Genomic DNA, 15,127 nt, shown 5'->3' with positions numbered 1-15,127 from the left:
GCCAGGCAGAACTCAGAACAGACATCTGCTAAAATAAACATCCTGGAAACCCAGACATCAAACAGTAACACCACATTTGAAGACAAAAACATCGAGAAAGTAGAATAGTTCACCTACTTGCGCAGCACCATCATGGCCAACAGAGACCTCAAGAAGGAAGTGACATCAAGGATAGGAAAGGCATCCAGAGCACTTATTCAACTTAACGTATGGAAAGCTAAGATACTCAGCACTGAGATTACGTTTGAATTGAAAATTCTCAATTTTGTTCTATCATGTGGCCTCGAACTGGAGATCTATCAAAATGTTAGACAGAAAACTAGACCCCTTTGAAAATAAGTGTCTATGACAGATCCTGGGCATTGGTTGGAAATACGTATTTACCAGCGAAGAGATGTGAGAAATCAGCCACCAGCCACTCATCTCCACCAGAATCAGAAGGAGTAGCTGTACTCCAGAAACTAACATGGATTCCCACATGAAGATGTTAAGTAGAAACTAACTGGTATGAGAAAACAAGGGTGTCCAAGAGACACTTTAAGAAAAACCCTTAACAGGGAGGACAGAACAGTAGATCTCAACACCATAGAGCAGATGGAAGCAGCAGCAAATAACAGAGGACTAAAAGAGAGTAGTTTCTGTCCTGTGTGCCAACACTGACATGGAAATGATGTGATGTAAATGCATTAACAGTAACACACCACGTGTGTGACTAAAGTTTTAGTTGGCAGGAGGACTTCTTCACTGCAGTATGGTCCTGTTACCTCCCTGTCTATGTCAAGAGTACACTATTTTTTTTCTTTGTGCAGAGATGAGGAATATTATCCCCATTGCCCATCGTCAACAAAATACTGACCCTTTTTAGAGTGACACCCAGGGGTCCAGCATTTAAGTGCAGACCTTTTTGAAAGAAATAAAGATTAACCTACTACATGTCCTCAGTCTAAATGTCAGTCTCCCACAAGATGACTTATTGTTCGCTTCCTTCTAATACTGTCTTTTATTTTAAGAGAAGCACAAAATGATCACTACAGTGAGACCAGCAGTATGGATGGAAACTCCCGGGATTCAGATTTCTTTCAGACACCAATAAAAAAGGTATGAACAAAGTGAGTTTTCCACTGCAATTCCAATTGACGTATAATACTGCGAACAGCTGCATAAAGCATCATCTGCTTAAAAGTATGAAGAATGATATGAATAAAGTATTAAATACAACAGCCTTAAGATGAACATGCTGTTGACACAGAGCTCTTCATTTATTTAAATGCAAATAACTTTAATTGATAATACAATCTTCCTGTTGTTTTTTTTTCTTTCACTGAGTAAATATTGACATTTTCCCCCATACCTTTCTAATGGATCTTAAAAGGCATGTTCTGTTCATTGTGTGTGGTTGTATTTATGCATTACCACTGTAAGTGCCTGAGCACCTTTAGGAGAACATCCAGGCAAAGAATTAAGATATTATTAGTAGTTGCAACCACTGCATGGAATTAATATATTGAATACATTGGGGAAGGAATGCACACTTACTACTTATTAGTAAACAGAATGCTAATTTGATACTTAAGCTAAAGGGGTTGACCTTGCATCAGAATCATAGGGCTCAACTGAAAGTGAGTTTCAAATTTGATTGATTATTGGTGCACAAAAATGAGGCAACTATAGTGTTTCTCTTAGAATTTTTCCACAGAGCTGCTGTGTTCAGGATACTGGAATTATGTAAAAATTGCAAAGAAAATAGAATGTTTTGAATGACTGCATACTGCAATCCAAAAAGCTAAGGGGGAAAACTTCACTGACTTTTAACCTTTGCACATACACTTCCCCCAACCCCCAAAAATTACTTGAAATCTACACAAGTAACAAACAGTTTGTAGAAAATACCCATTGTAGCTTTTGTGGCAGTCACTAGCTCTGACTTTACTATATGGTGCAGTTTTCAGTGGGAATGAACAACAGAGCAGGACTAAAGGAAAATCTCTCTACACTTAATGAATGAAGAAAGCAAGAGATGTCCAAAGCAGTTTTCACTTAATTTTCATTGTATCATATTTAAGTATACTACTGTTAATGATCCTTAATATTTTCTGCCACAAATGAACACCTTATTTAGCTACATATCTGCGCTGGCTCTAGGGTTAAATTCCTGCACTAAAAACATTAACCCTGTTCCTTCCTCTTGTATTAAAGTAACATATGCACATAAACAGGGACTACAAAGGGTTGTTTATGTATGTGTGCACTTTTTTTTTAAAATGAGTTGGCTCTGATTATAAAAAAAAAAAATCCGGGCCAGGATCTGCAGAAAAAGTAGTAAAGGCCATTAGTACTAAAACAAGCATGTGAACATGTTTTTTAAAAAAGGGAAGGTGGCAGGGAGCTCTGCCCATGGGATTTCAGTAGAGTATTTACCTAAATATGGCTTTGGTCATGTTTTTCCTGTTCATATATTCATAGAGTGAGTTTTACTGTAACTTCCTTCAAAACTGGCAGACACTAGGTTCTTCGACAAGTTTCTGCTTTTATTAAAATTTCTCAAATGCCATTTAAAAATTTGTTTAACAAGACAATGATTTTGGAATTTTTAAACATTTTAGTTGGCTTCTGTGCTTTTTAGTTTAAAAATAGTAGAAATAATTTTACGATCGGATTTACCACCACGTAACTTCCAGTGCATTTAAACACTCAGCCCAACTCTGAAGCCCTCGCACAAGCATTGACTCCAATTATAATTGTCTTACATTTTCAGAACTGACCAGTGGTATTGACAAAAAGAAAAGGAGTACTTGTGGCACCTTAGAGACTAACAAATTTATTTGAGCATAAGCTTTCGTGAGCTACAGTTGACAAAAAGAAAAGGAGTACTTGTGGCACCTTAGAGACCAACAAATTTATTTGAGCATAAGCTTTCGTGAGCTACAGTTGACAAAAAGAAAAGGAGTACTTGTGGCACCTTAGAGACCAACAAATTTATTTGAGCATAAGCTTTCGTGAGCTACAGTGAGCTCACTGTAGCTCACGAAAGCTTATGCTCAAATAAATTTGTTGGTCTCTAAGGTGCCACAAGTACTCCTTTTTTTTTTTGTCAATACAGACTAACACGGCTGCTACTCTGAAACCAGTGGTATTGAGTGTCTTAAGTTCTGAGTGCCCAGTTTCAGATCCTTAAAGGGATCTGACTTTCCAAAAGTGCTGAGTACTTGCTCTCTGAAGACCTGGATCCTTTAAGATGTTAGGTTGGATACCCAGGAATGCTAGTCATTTGTAAAATTAGGCCTGTCTGTTTGTGTAAAGGTCTTTGAGATTTGGCTGAGATCATAGCACAGCATGTGGCCACTTCGTGCTGCGCTGCTGAGGGAATCTTAATCACTGGGCCAACAGCCTGCTATGGAAGGAAGACGCATTTATATGGGGGTAATCCACTTGTGGTATAGAGAAAATATGGCCGCTCTTAGGCCACCATCCTCTTCCTTCCTCTTGCTGTTGCCAGTTGGGCTGTGATGGGAGAAAGGAGGTCCCCCTTTGCCATGGCAAATAGTATAGGGATCTTGTGGCCTTCACAGCCAGTGTCACTGAAAACTGAGCTAGACAACCAGAGCCACCTATACACCTCTCCTCCCAACCTACGCTGGTGATGCACTGCCAGAGCAGAGGATCTGAGCCACATGGGCTTTTTTCATTTATCTTGGCTTTTTCCATTCTCTTACCAGGAAACTATGACAAGAAAAAAAGCACAGTCTGTGTATGTGCAACTATATCATAAGTAATTTAGTTTTTATTGTCTCATTATATTGCAGGTGAAGCTACAGGAGGCTATTGAATATGAAGATTTAGGAAAGAATAATAGCATTAAAACTATTGCACTAAACCTAAAGAAATCTGATCGGTAAGTTCAATGGATAAAAGAAAACTGCAGTTCTTTGGATGTTTCAGCATATTAAAACTAATATAAATCTCTTTATGATCTATTCAGAATCAATCTGTCCCTAATATGCTAATCTGCTTTGTGTTTCAATGCTTCTAAATTAAAATTTCATTAATCTGAAACCTTGTTTAAACAAATTTTAGTTACCATTTTCAAAACTGTATCTTTAATTCATATCGACTTTTGAATTTAGTAAGCCTATTACAAATGATTACTAGAAGAGATCCATAATTTTAGTCTGAGTATGAAAATCTAACAAATGTACCTTATTAATTTAGTTTGAGATATCTTATAAGCATTTCTGTTGGTATGATGTATTTGGAAATATTTGCACTCTCTGCACAGACACAGATTGTACTTGGGTGTTGACTTGGGACAACTCTCAGTGGTTTGATTCACTACTTTTGTGATGGGCTGCCCTTTTGTCTTCCAGAACCTAAGCTTTCAGTTTGAAAAACATTGCAACTGTCAGGACAAGAGATACAAAGAGAGCCTTCCAAATGTGAACCAGTGGTGTAGTGGTGTTTGTCAAATACTAGTCCTGAGAGGTGGGACTTGCCCCACTCATCTGGAGTCTGTCAGTTTAAGTGACAGTAGTGCCAGTGCTGAGCAAAGCATAAAAGGGGTGATGACACGAAGGCCAGCTCTACGCCACGGACCTACGTTGGTATAACTACATCACTCAGGTGTGAAAAATCCATACCCCCGAGTGATAGTCATACCAGCCTTATCCCCCCCCCCCCCCCCTTAGACAGCGCTTTGTCAATGGGAGAGCTTCTCCTGTCAATAAAGCTACTGCGTCTCAGAGGTGGATTAACTTGGCTGACAGGAGAGCTCTGCAGCTGGGCCGATGCAGCATTTTAAGTGTAGACCTGCCCTAAGATCTGCATAACAAAAAAATCAAGAATGGCATGTCCCTTCTCATTTTGCTGTCATGTGTGGGAGAAAATTAGGTTGTAGGTGGAATTTGGAAGCTTACAGTTAAGTTTTAATTGTTTTACATTTCCAGTCAGACCACTGGATTTATTGATTTATTTAATTTTTAATAGAGGCCAAAAGCCAAGTTTGTACAGCACCTAAAATCTGAGAGGTGCGACTGCTACATAAATCTTAATCTACTGAGAATTAAGTTACCTTGTGTTTTGGTTTGGTTTTTTCCCCTTTCTCTTCCCATAGGTATTATCATGGTCCAACTCCAATTCAATCACAGCAATATGCAACCAGTCAGGATATTATTAATTCTTTTCATAGTATTAGACAAGAAATGGAAGCCTACATACCCAGACTAACTCAGGTAGGAAAAATTCATTTTAATTTAAATACAAAAAAGTAAAACTCCCTCCTTAATACTGGAAAGTTAGTGTCAAATTAGCTTTGTCTAGATATTTCTTGACTTACTAGAATTCTGGTACTTACAGAGTTTTGTCCCTCAAGATGAGCCTGATACTTTTCCGATTAAGTTGCGTAATGTTGGAAACTATTTTAGAAGTGAAGTCTTCCATCAGAACAACACTTAAGTTGCAGAGCAGTGTTTTAGCCATACCACTTCAGCTCTTCTCTGAAGTTGTAATATTAAGACAAGTAACTACCATATTTGCTGGTATTGATCGGCAAATCCTATAGCCCTCTCATACCTGCGAGGAAGCTCCAAATGTAGTGGAATCAGCATTGCTGTACTGCACAGGGTACAACAGAAAGCCACACATGGGGACTTAGCTCCACAACGTGAAGGTGGAGCTATCTCTGGCGGCCCTTACCTCAGGCACAGGGAGGGGTGGGGAGGGTTTGATGGCAATACAAGGTCACAGCCAGTGGGTTTGTGACTAAGTGGATCTGTAGGACACAGGTGCTACTACCTCTCTGAGGTTGCCAAATGGCTGCATGTGTGCTGTGCCCTCAGGTTGACTGGGGCAGCTGGTTCTCGTAACTTCCCTTGCACTCAGAAAATTTACTTTTGGCCCTTATTAAATTACCACAATGTTTGTGCCTCACAGTTCTAGTAAAGTCATGAGGACCAATGAAAATTTTCCTTCACTTGTCATATTGCCTTATTAAAAGTTTGAATGATCTTGACTTGCACTAGTTTGGCAATATCATGTGCATGTTAAGAACCCACACCACAGACATCAAGTAGAGAACAATACTGGTGGACAGGTGCTCTCTGGGTTCCCATCATGGTTTCTGGAACTTCCTAAGGCAACATGAGTTAATGCTTAGTAGAACTGCATGTCCAGTTCCCTATCCCATCAGTGGGGAGATGACTTTTATACTTGCAAAATTCAAAATTATTTCAATCTAAGATCACTAACGTACGTCCGGATGGATATGTCTGGGCCAGTGCAGTTCACGCTTTTCTTTAAGACTTTGTCCAGAATGTTTTAAAGCGAGTCACTGGGGAAGACAATATGAAAGGGCTTTGGGTTTTTTTTTTTCCCTCAGGTTCTTTCAAGTGGTGCTGCTACTAGCACCATCACAGCCCTGTCGCCTGGAGGAGCCCTTATGCAGGGTGGGACACAGCAAGCCATAAACCGTAAGTTTTCGTATTGTAAGTTACCTTTTAGCCGTATAGGCTACACCAACAGCAAGGTGGCGTGCCCTGGCTTTTTAAATTTTTGGATACAACAGGTTATACTGACAAAGCAAATGCAGAGACATTCATCGAAAATACTCCTTGCAAAGTATAGAAGTTATCAGGAAAAAGGACAAAGGAAAAATTCTGAGAGAAACTAGCAATCCAGTCTGCCCGATAGGGAAGCAGTGGTGGCTCTGGTGCAGAGGTAAATGGAATTAAGTTAGCTAGGAGCAAACAAAGCCAGACTGACTCTCAGAATATTAAGTTATTTAAAAGGTAAAACCATTTATTACTCCTCCACTAAAGGCCCTGTCTAGCTGCTTCCAACCTGTTGCCACCATTTTGAGCAGATAGGGTGAAACCCAAGTAGCCACTCTGTTGAGTTGAGGACAGCCAGTAAGCCTACTTTCTTCTCCAATATCTCTGCTCACGCTTAGGTGCTTTCATCTCTACACCTGCTTTGTGTAGGCTTCTCCTCCCCCTTCTTTCTCCTCCTGCTGGCTTTCTGCAGTGGTAGAAATGAGGAATCACAAGAGATAAGAGGTAGCAGCAGCAGTCCAGCTGCACACAAATGAAAGCTCTGAAGCCTTGAGTTAAGGGCTAAAACTCAACACTCCCTGGCCTTGGAAGGTATGCCACAGTGTAAAAGCAGAGGGGTAGCTTCTTGGCTCTTACATTTTCTCTGACATTTACAAAATAAAGCTTCATTTATGCTAGGGGAGCAAGCTGTAGATTTTATTTGGAAACAGATTTTGTAACCAAATCTGTCTGTGAAATAATTGTATGCAGTGTAGTTGTAGCTGTGCCAATCCCAAGATATTAGAGAGATAAGGTGGGTGAGGGGATATCTTTTATTGGACCAGTTGAGAGAGATGAGCTTTCAAGCCACACACAGCTCTTCTTCAGGTCTCGGAAAGTTACTCCGAGTGTCACAGCTAACTGGACTTAGCTGTGATGCTCGGAGTATCTTTTGAAGAACTGTGTGTGGCTCAAAAAGCTCGTCTCTCACCAAAAGAGATATTACATCATCCACCTTGTCTCTATGAAATAATTGCTCAATGTTAATTTTTCTTATGGATTACAGAGGCATAACTGTTCTACACAGGCCCTATATGTCCACTTAGTTCTTCCCCTTTCAACCGATCCTGCTTATACCTCCTTGAGCTCCTGCCTCTTCAGCCTTGCAGCGACTAAGCTGAGTCCCTGTAAGGCCCAGTTTGCACTCTTACTTCCCTGGTAACTGACAGGAAGCATCACAGAAACAAGGGCAGAAGTAGCCACAGTCAGGTACCACAAGGGAAAGTGTAGAGTGCACTTCAGAATGGATGAAAAGGGGTCAATAAAAGGTGGGAAAGGACAGGGTTTTCCCTCCCATGCTGTCAGGTTTTGTTTTGTATTCTACCCCACTTCTGCAACCCCAACTCCACTCTTAAAAAAATAATACCTTACTCGGCAGGCCACAAGTTCTTCTACCCTCAAGAATGCAGAAAGGGTAGAAGTGAATACAAATTAAGCAGGCATAGTAAGTTGCTACATAGGATGGATCCGCCCAAAATGCAAGGTGTAGTAAGACCTTGGGGGTATTATAGAGAGCTAAAGTGCTCAATTCTGGTGTTGGGGTAATGCATAGGTCAAAGCTTACAAGTACCTGCAAATAGTATTGGGGGCCAGGTTTATAATGAGGCCATGCTGAGTTGCAAGCTCCTTAATGAAATAAACTCAAACAGCGGCATTGTTTGTGGCCTCTGTTTGGAGTTCTGCTGAGACCGTCGAGTTAAGGTTACTGTGAGTTTGTATTACTTGATCACAGCTATTACCCTTTTGTGGTTCTGCTGCACGATACTTCTTTGCAGTACGCTTTGGCATGGGGAAGGACTGGGTGACTGCTCTGGAGAGCTGCAATTAGGTATTGAATTGAACCAGACTGAATAAATTGCTGCCTGCCTGTGAGAAGCCAGGAGAGAGCAGCGTGTGTGTGAAAAAGCAGAGGGTGAGATGAACTCTGGCCAGGAACGGTCTCAGGGCCTGGCTTCACTGCGAAAAAAAGCTGTTTTTTACCCAGGACTAGCTCAGACACAGTAGTTACCCTCAAGTAAAAGACGCAGCCTTTTTTAGCAGTGAAGACAGAGACCTTAGAGACTTGGGCTCAACTATACCCAGCCCTAGGTAGGTGTGTAAGGGGCACAGGGGAGACAGCTCAAAGATCTTCCCCTCACGGCCCCGCATGGGAGTCTGAGGCCTGGCATTTTGGAAGCACAAGGACTCCGTGCAGTTAGTACCCACGCTGCAATGGCACGAACCTCCCCAAGGGAGCAGGCCAGGCCATCCTCATGCAGGAGCAAGGGCACCATGCACCTTTGGTGAGAGTGACACGGCAGCCACATACCCCCCGAGTCGGGCACAGTGTCTCCCTGCTGGGACTGTGCCTCTACAGCTCCCCTCCCCCTCAAGGCTAAAGAGCCACAGCACAGTGCATTGAGAGAAATTTGGGGCCCCGATACATCATGTTTACTGGGGACCCACCCTCCCCCATTTTATCCCCACACAGACTTTTGGGGGGCTCCTTGTACAGCTTCTTCCTCACTGACTATTTTATATTTCTGCTTTTTTTCCCCCTTTCCTCTCTTGGTCACTTTGTCTGATTGTTCCTTCCCTAACTTCTCTTCCTGTGCATCTCAGTCTCTAATTCTTTTCCCTTGCTTCTTTCACTCCTATAGCTTCTTTGTGCTTTTTCCTTCCCAGTTTTTTTCTCCTCTCTACTCCCTCTGCCACCGTGATCTTGCCCCTACCCCTGTATGTCATGAGGAGGGAAGGACCCTGATTATGTGAGTCAGTAGGATCCAAACTGATTGTGCTGCTTCTGCTCCACAATGAGTGGATTGTGATAGTGTTGACCACTTCAGGTTGGGGAAGTGCTCAGTGGGGGCTGAGGGTGAGAGCCCCCGGGAGGAAAATGGAGGATGTAGTAGCAGGTTAAGGTCCAGTGTTCCTAACCACTCTGGGTGGTTCTTCGGGTCCTGTTACCTCCAAGGGGATACATTTAATAAACACTCTGTTAACTTTAAATGAGCCCTAGAGCATCTTTTTTAAGAGACTTGTAGACTACAAAGAAATAGTGTAATTGACTCTCTGCTTGTGGACTGGCACAATACAGTTGTTTGAGTCCTAGACTGCTCCTGTTACAGGTATCAAACATCTTTCTTTATGTATTAGCCAGCTCTTATTTTACTTACACATTACATAAATTAAGTGACATGCCTTTTCGAAAATTTCTTTTCCTGTTGCAGAGATGGTGCCAAATGATGTTCAGTCTGAACTGAAACACTTGTATGTGGCAGTTGGGGAGCTATTGCGACACTTCTGGTCCTGCTTTCCTGTTAATACACCATTCCTAGAAGAAAAGGTAAGAGCGATTGATGGTATAAACTTGCCAGTATAAATGTCAGTGTGTCTTGTAAACGTGTATGTTCTGTAATGAGACCATTGAAAGTATTTTTATTCAAGCTGTAGTATCACATTATCAATCATGTGGTATATATAATTCTACATGATGATTGTCCTTTCACTCTTGAAATGATTATGGACAGAAAGGCACTATGTAAAAACAGCATAATTAACTCAGCAGATCTGCTCCCTCTGCATAATTGGAGTGTGATCTGCCAATGCTATTGCCTAAAACTGTTTTTTGCTGTCCTGTTAACTACAGTACAGAAGAAGGGGCTGAATACTTGTGGCTCAGAAATTGTCGTATTACCTATATTCCAATTGTAGAATCCTGATTACTGGTAATGAGAACTGGAAAGAAAATACAATCAACCTTGGATCTCAAAATCAAGATAACAGTGGTAGGCAGGAGAGAACTTGTCTAAACAGAGCAAGTTTAGTATAGAATCTCACACACATCCACAGTATCATTGTGCCATTCTAGTCACCTTGCAGAGTATAACTGCACTTCAAAAAGGTTAGAGCATGGGGTTAAGAATCGGAAACAAAGCATAGGATTCTAGCTCTGCCACTGTAGGTTACTGTGTGAAATAAAAACTTCTATTCAGATGGCTTGGGCCTTCTACTGCAACACTTAAAAAAAATCATAGTGTGCTGTTGGCTTGAAGCAGAGAGATAAATAATGTTAAATGTGAGGTGTTGCTGACAAAGATACTGTAGAAATTACCACAGTACAGGTGTAAAGCATATTATGCTCAGTTAAACAGCTTAAGTTTAAGAAAAATGCAGAGCCATTTAGTGCTTGTTTTCAGTTGTTTAAAGCAAAAAGATTATCACATTTTCAATACAGTAAGTGCTTCCTAGCAATTTGCTTTAACTGTACATATTTACAGTAATCCTAGGTACTAGCTTCAAGGTATTTCAATTTGCAGGAGCAATTTGCTGAAAGCAAGAAAATGTTCATGTGAAGGAGTTTGTACTCTTTTTTCCTGTTGATCTCTTTCAGGTTATGAAAATGAAGAGTAACTTGGAAAGATTTCAAGTTACAAAGCTCTGTCCATTCCAAGAAAAAATTCGGAGACAGTATTTAAGCACAAATGTAAGAGGAAAAAGTATTCTTTCCAATTTCAATTATTTGTGCACATATTGATCTTTTAAAAAAAAATAACTGACTCATATTTATCACAGGATGGCAGATTTTGGTCTCCTGTATTTGGGGGGGTTTTAATTTGTTCCATTAACTACACGTATAATGCTTAATTTTTCTTAAGTGTATTTCTCTCATCATCATCTCTCTACCCCCACCTCACCCCCCCCCCCCCAAAAAAAATGGCTGATGGAGAAAAGGATGTTAGGGGTATTATATTTTGGAATAATTTTCTCCTTTTATTATCTTTCAAGTTGATAGTCTGATTTCTCAATGACCAGATGAATGGCCTGTTTAGCTAGTTTCCAGTGACTATGGAAAGTGCTTTTAAGTACAGCACTTGAACATAAGTTGTCCACATAATTTCCCTTGAACTAGCTAACTGCATATCCACTGTCTTTACTGATACTCTGCCATACTTGACTTCGAGACATTTTGTAATTGAAACTTGCGGCCAATTCTCCTCTCACATCACATACCCTGATGCAACTCCCTAGGCTTTAGAGGAGTTACTCCTGATTCCTCATACTGAGAGAAACAACAATCAATCCCATTTATGTTTGAGCAGAGTAAGGGCACACGTTTCTCAGATACTGGGATGATCCCTTTGTTTTATCTTTCAGTTGATAAATCACATAGAAGAGATGCTGCAGACAGCCTACAATAAGTTCCACACGTGGCAGTCCCGACGTATGCTGAAGAAAACGTGAAGACTCCTGCTATAAAGGTTGGAGAGGGAAATCTGCAATAGCTGTAGGAACACAACCTGGCAAATGTGCAGTTCTTAGATATTGCAGGAACATCTGCAATATGTGGATTCCTGGAAATGTTGCTAACTGAACTTGCACATTTTTTGGAAAAAGACCTGTGATTAAACTTGAAACTAGGGAAAAATTGAGGAAGAACCAAAACAGAAGAGCTGAGAGGCAAAAAAAATAACATATTTAAGATGCTGTTTACTGCAGTTACTCAGGAACTGCTTTTGATTTGCATAAAGAGCTGCTTTCAGAAATAAACTTTAAAAAGGGTGTATTAATAAAATCTGAAACTGTTTGTCTAATTTTTTTAAAATGTGTATGGCACAGGGTAGAATGTAATGTTTTTCTTCACTGGATTCTGGCATTTTATTGAATTCTGTTTGTACTTACTGAAACAAAGGTTAACAATGACATTTTAAATATAGCTGAGACTGTTTTTGCTTCAAACATCTGACAAGATTAGCTGTCAGAAGACCAGCTTCGGCCATATGTTTCCCCACAAACTGGAAGCAACAGACATTGCACTGAAAGCTGTTTATGGTTTGGAGTCCCTAAAGGCATGAGTGGGGGAGGGCACACTTTTGCCTCTGTCTTGGATTTTTATGCAGAATATTTTCAGCCATCAAGTTTGCATGTTTTCCTTTGAATGCAAGGGTTGCTATTGCAATTTTTTTTTAAGGTGGCATCTGTTTTGAGAAGGAGAGAATGCATTTTCTAAAATAAAAGTTTCTTACTAAAGAACTAGAGGAAAAGTCACTTACTTTCACCTCTTAGAAGAGAGAGATTGCTCCTAAATCTGTTTTTCTCCACTCTTCCTTGTTGACTGTTACACTATTTTTGGCGAATTGATAATCATTGCAAAAGAGTGAAAAGTGTGTGAATACACAAGCTCCTGAGGTATCTGGAATCTGTGCCATACTTTGTTCCAAATACATAAACTGTGAGTTGATCATAAAACCTATCCGTCTTGTATTAAATATTTGACTTGGAGACAAAGTAAACCTGTTCTATATTAGTAGATGCAGTAATGACACACTGTATTTCATTTTGATCATTAACAAGGCCCATGGTATGGGCTACTGAGTTTTTGACTTGGGTTAAATGTGACTGTTGGAGAATTGGGATGTATTTAATACACTGAAACAACTCAGAATGACAGTACGTATTTAAGAGCAGACAGCCATTCAAATTGGAGACTGACTCATCAGCCTCCAGAATGGTTTACCTGAGAGAGACAGATGAGCATTGCAATGGTACTTAAACCCTACAGCATGTTGTCAGTAAGGGGATGGCACCTAATCCTGACAAAATGTGTGTGTGTTTACACACACACATGTTGTCAGTAAGGGGATGGCACCTAATCCTGACAAAATGTGTGTGTGTTTACACACACACAGTAGCAGAATCTATCTATGGTGTCCATGCTCTACCGCTACTCCCTTTGAAGGGGTGGAGGGTTTTCTCATTGAGTAAAGTATGTAAGCTACATGCTTATTGTATGCACTTTTTGTGGGTTGCATAGTCTGATAAGGTTTTTGGTACAATCAGAATTTCTCTCCCTGTCTGCACTGACGAAGCCTGGTTTAGAAATTTAATAATGCATTGTTAACCTAGCTTCCCTCAATCTGCCCTTGCAGATAGGTGCTTGTTATCTGCTCTGTGGTAACTAATACGGTTCTGCTACCACACAGACTGCTGGGTTTAGTAAGAGGAACAGTTTTTCTAACCTTACATGGTGAAAAGCGTAGTAGGGGGAAGAGGTAGGGGAAGCCATCTTGCTAAAAATGCAATGTGTGTGTTCTGGTAGTATATGGTCCTACTGTCCGTGTAGAAACAAAGTAACCTACTTCTCCGTGAACTAAAACTAAAGTAAACCTAATCCATCCCTGCTCGAATTCCACTAGATTTTAATGGACTCATATCAGGGAGACATTGACCCACAATAGTTGTCTTTAACATTGGACACCTATCAGTGTCATACATCTTGCTTTTTAAATAGCCACAAAGAGAGCAGTATGCTCCAAAATAAAGTAAATCTAAGTGGCTTTTTTTGAACTGTAGTACATTTCTCAGTGGGAGAACTTTCATCAGACCAGGAATGAGGAAAATTGATATAGTTGCATTCTAATGTTCCCTGGAGCTATGATAAACTTAAGCAAGATTGCACTGAATTTTTTTTAAGCAGTTGCACTGTTTTAACATTACAAAGGTAGGGTTTTGAACATCAAATTAAGTGGCATTTAGGCTGAAGCAACAGCATTTATGACTCCTGGAAATGTTGGGCAAAACGTTTAAGTTTCAGGGCATATGCACACTGTCCGTACACTCTGGGGAATCCTTGCCTTGCAATCATTGTTTGAGGGAGGGATATGTTCCTCTTCACAGGTCCTTAGGTTTACATGGATACCAGGGAGCTTGTTGCTACCTAAATGTGTGATGGATTAATAAAACATGTGTTGAGAAGAAATGCTGAAAGCAGCAGTTCTGACCAGGAACAATTTGAGCTAGGCTGCTATGCACTGCGCATATTGCTCTTTCAAATATTTTGGCAATAAAAGATGCAAGCCCCTCCTAAAGTAAGGGAGGCAGTCACCCTCTCTCCTACAAATTGAAATACTTTACGTACCTTTCTCCTTTTTTGTCTCCTGACAGCATTGATTTCAATACTTTTGTAGCATGGTCAAAAAAGTGACCTGACAATTCCTTAACCATTTTGAAACTGAATCATTCGCTACCTTGCTTAATATGCCAATTGGAATCTTTTATACTGACTTGTATTTTTAAAGGAAATTCATACAACTTGTATCACTGGCATTGATTCAAAGTATTTGTAGAATAAACCCTACTGAATTCTGCAGTCAAGTCTTCTCTAATGCTTCCGACTATGTATTTTGCGATGTTCAAACAAATCGAAACCAAAACAAACTCTATGGGTCTCAGCCAAAGGTGCTGCATATGGCATAAGCTCAGCTCTCTTCTTGGCAGTAGAGTGCTTTTCAGAAGAGGACTTACTTGCGGCAAAGGAATCCTCTTTATTCTGTGACTGAAACATCTTCTGAAATTCCTCATTTAGCTTTTAAATGTAGGAAGCATTTCATTGTTGCTGCAACAGCAGAGTACCATCTTCCTATTGCTACTCTGTTCTCTTGTAATGACTTTTCCCAGTCAGTCGTACAACAGCTATTGGATAAGAGGACATTGGTGGTATATTAACCTGCTCCCCTCTTAAGTCTTGGAGCTTTACGGTAATATAGGAAAACCCTAGTATTTATATA

General features: G+C 40.3%; 1 protein-coding gene across 1 annotated transcript in view; it reads left to right on the top strand.

Annotated features, from left to right (window-relative positions):
• GTF2H1 (general transcription factor IIH subunit 1) overlaps positions 1-14,709 on the top strand; it is a 36,763-nt gene extending 22,054 nt beyond the window's left edge. The window contains exons 9-15 of the mRNA XM_073347331.1: positions 1,011-1,098; positions 3,804-3,892; positions 5,108-5,225; positions 6,371-6,461; positions 9,791-9,906; positions 10,954-11,046; positions 11,718-14,709. Of these exons, the coding sequence (XP_073203432.1) occupies positions 1,011-1,098; positions 3,804-3,892; positions 5,108-5,225; positions 6,371-6,461; positions 9,791-9,906; positions 10,954-11,046; positions 11,718-11,804 (682 nt within the window). The 3' untranslated portion in view covers positions 11,805-14,709. The remainder of the gene's footprint in view (positions 1-1,010; positions 1,099-3,803; positions 3,893-5,107; positions 5,226-6,370; positions 6,462-9,790; positions 9,907-10,953; positions 11,047-11,717) is intronic.
• Positions 14,710-15,127: the final 418 nt, after the last annotated feature.

Source organism: Lepidochelys kempii, chromosome 6 (assembly GCF_965140285.1).
Source record: "Lepidochelys kempii isolate rLepKem1 chromosome 6, rLepKem1.hap1, whole genome shotgun sequence".
In the NCBI taxonomy this organism is placed as follows: domain Eukaryota; kingdom Metazoa; phylum Chordata; order Testudines; family Cheloniidae; genus Lepidochelys; species Lepidochelys kempii.
This window is presented reverse-complemented; position numbering and strand designations above follow the sequence as displayed.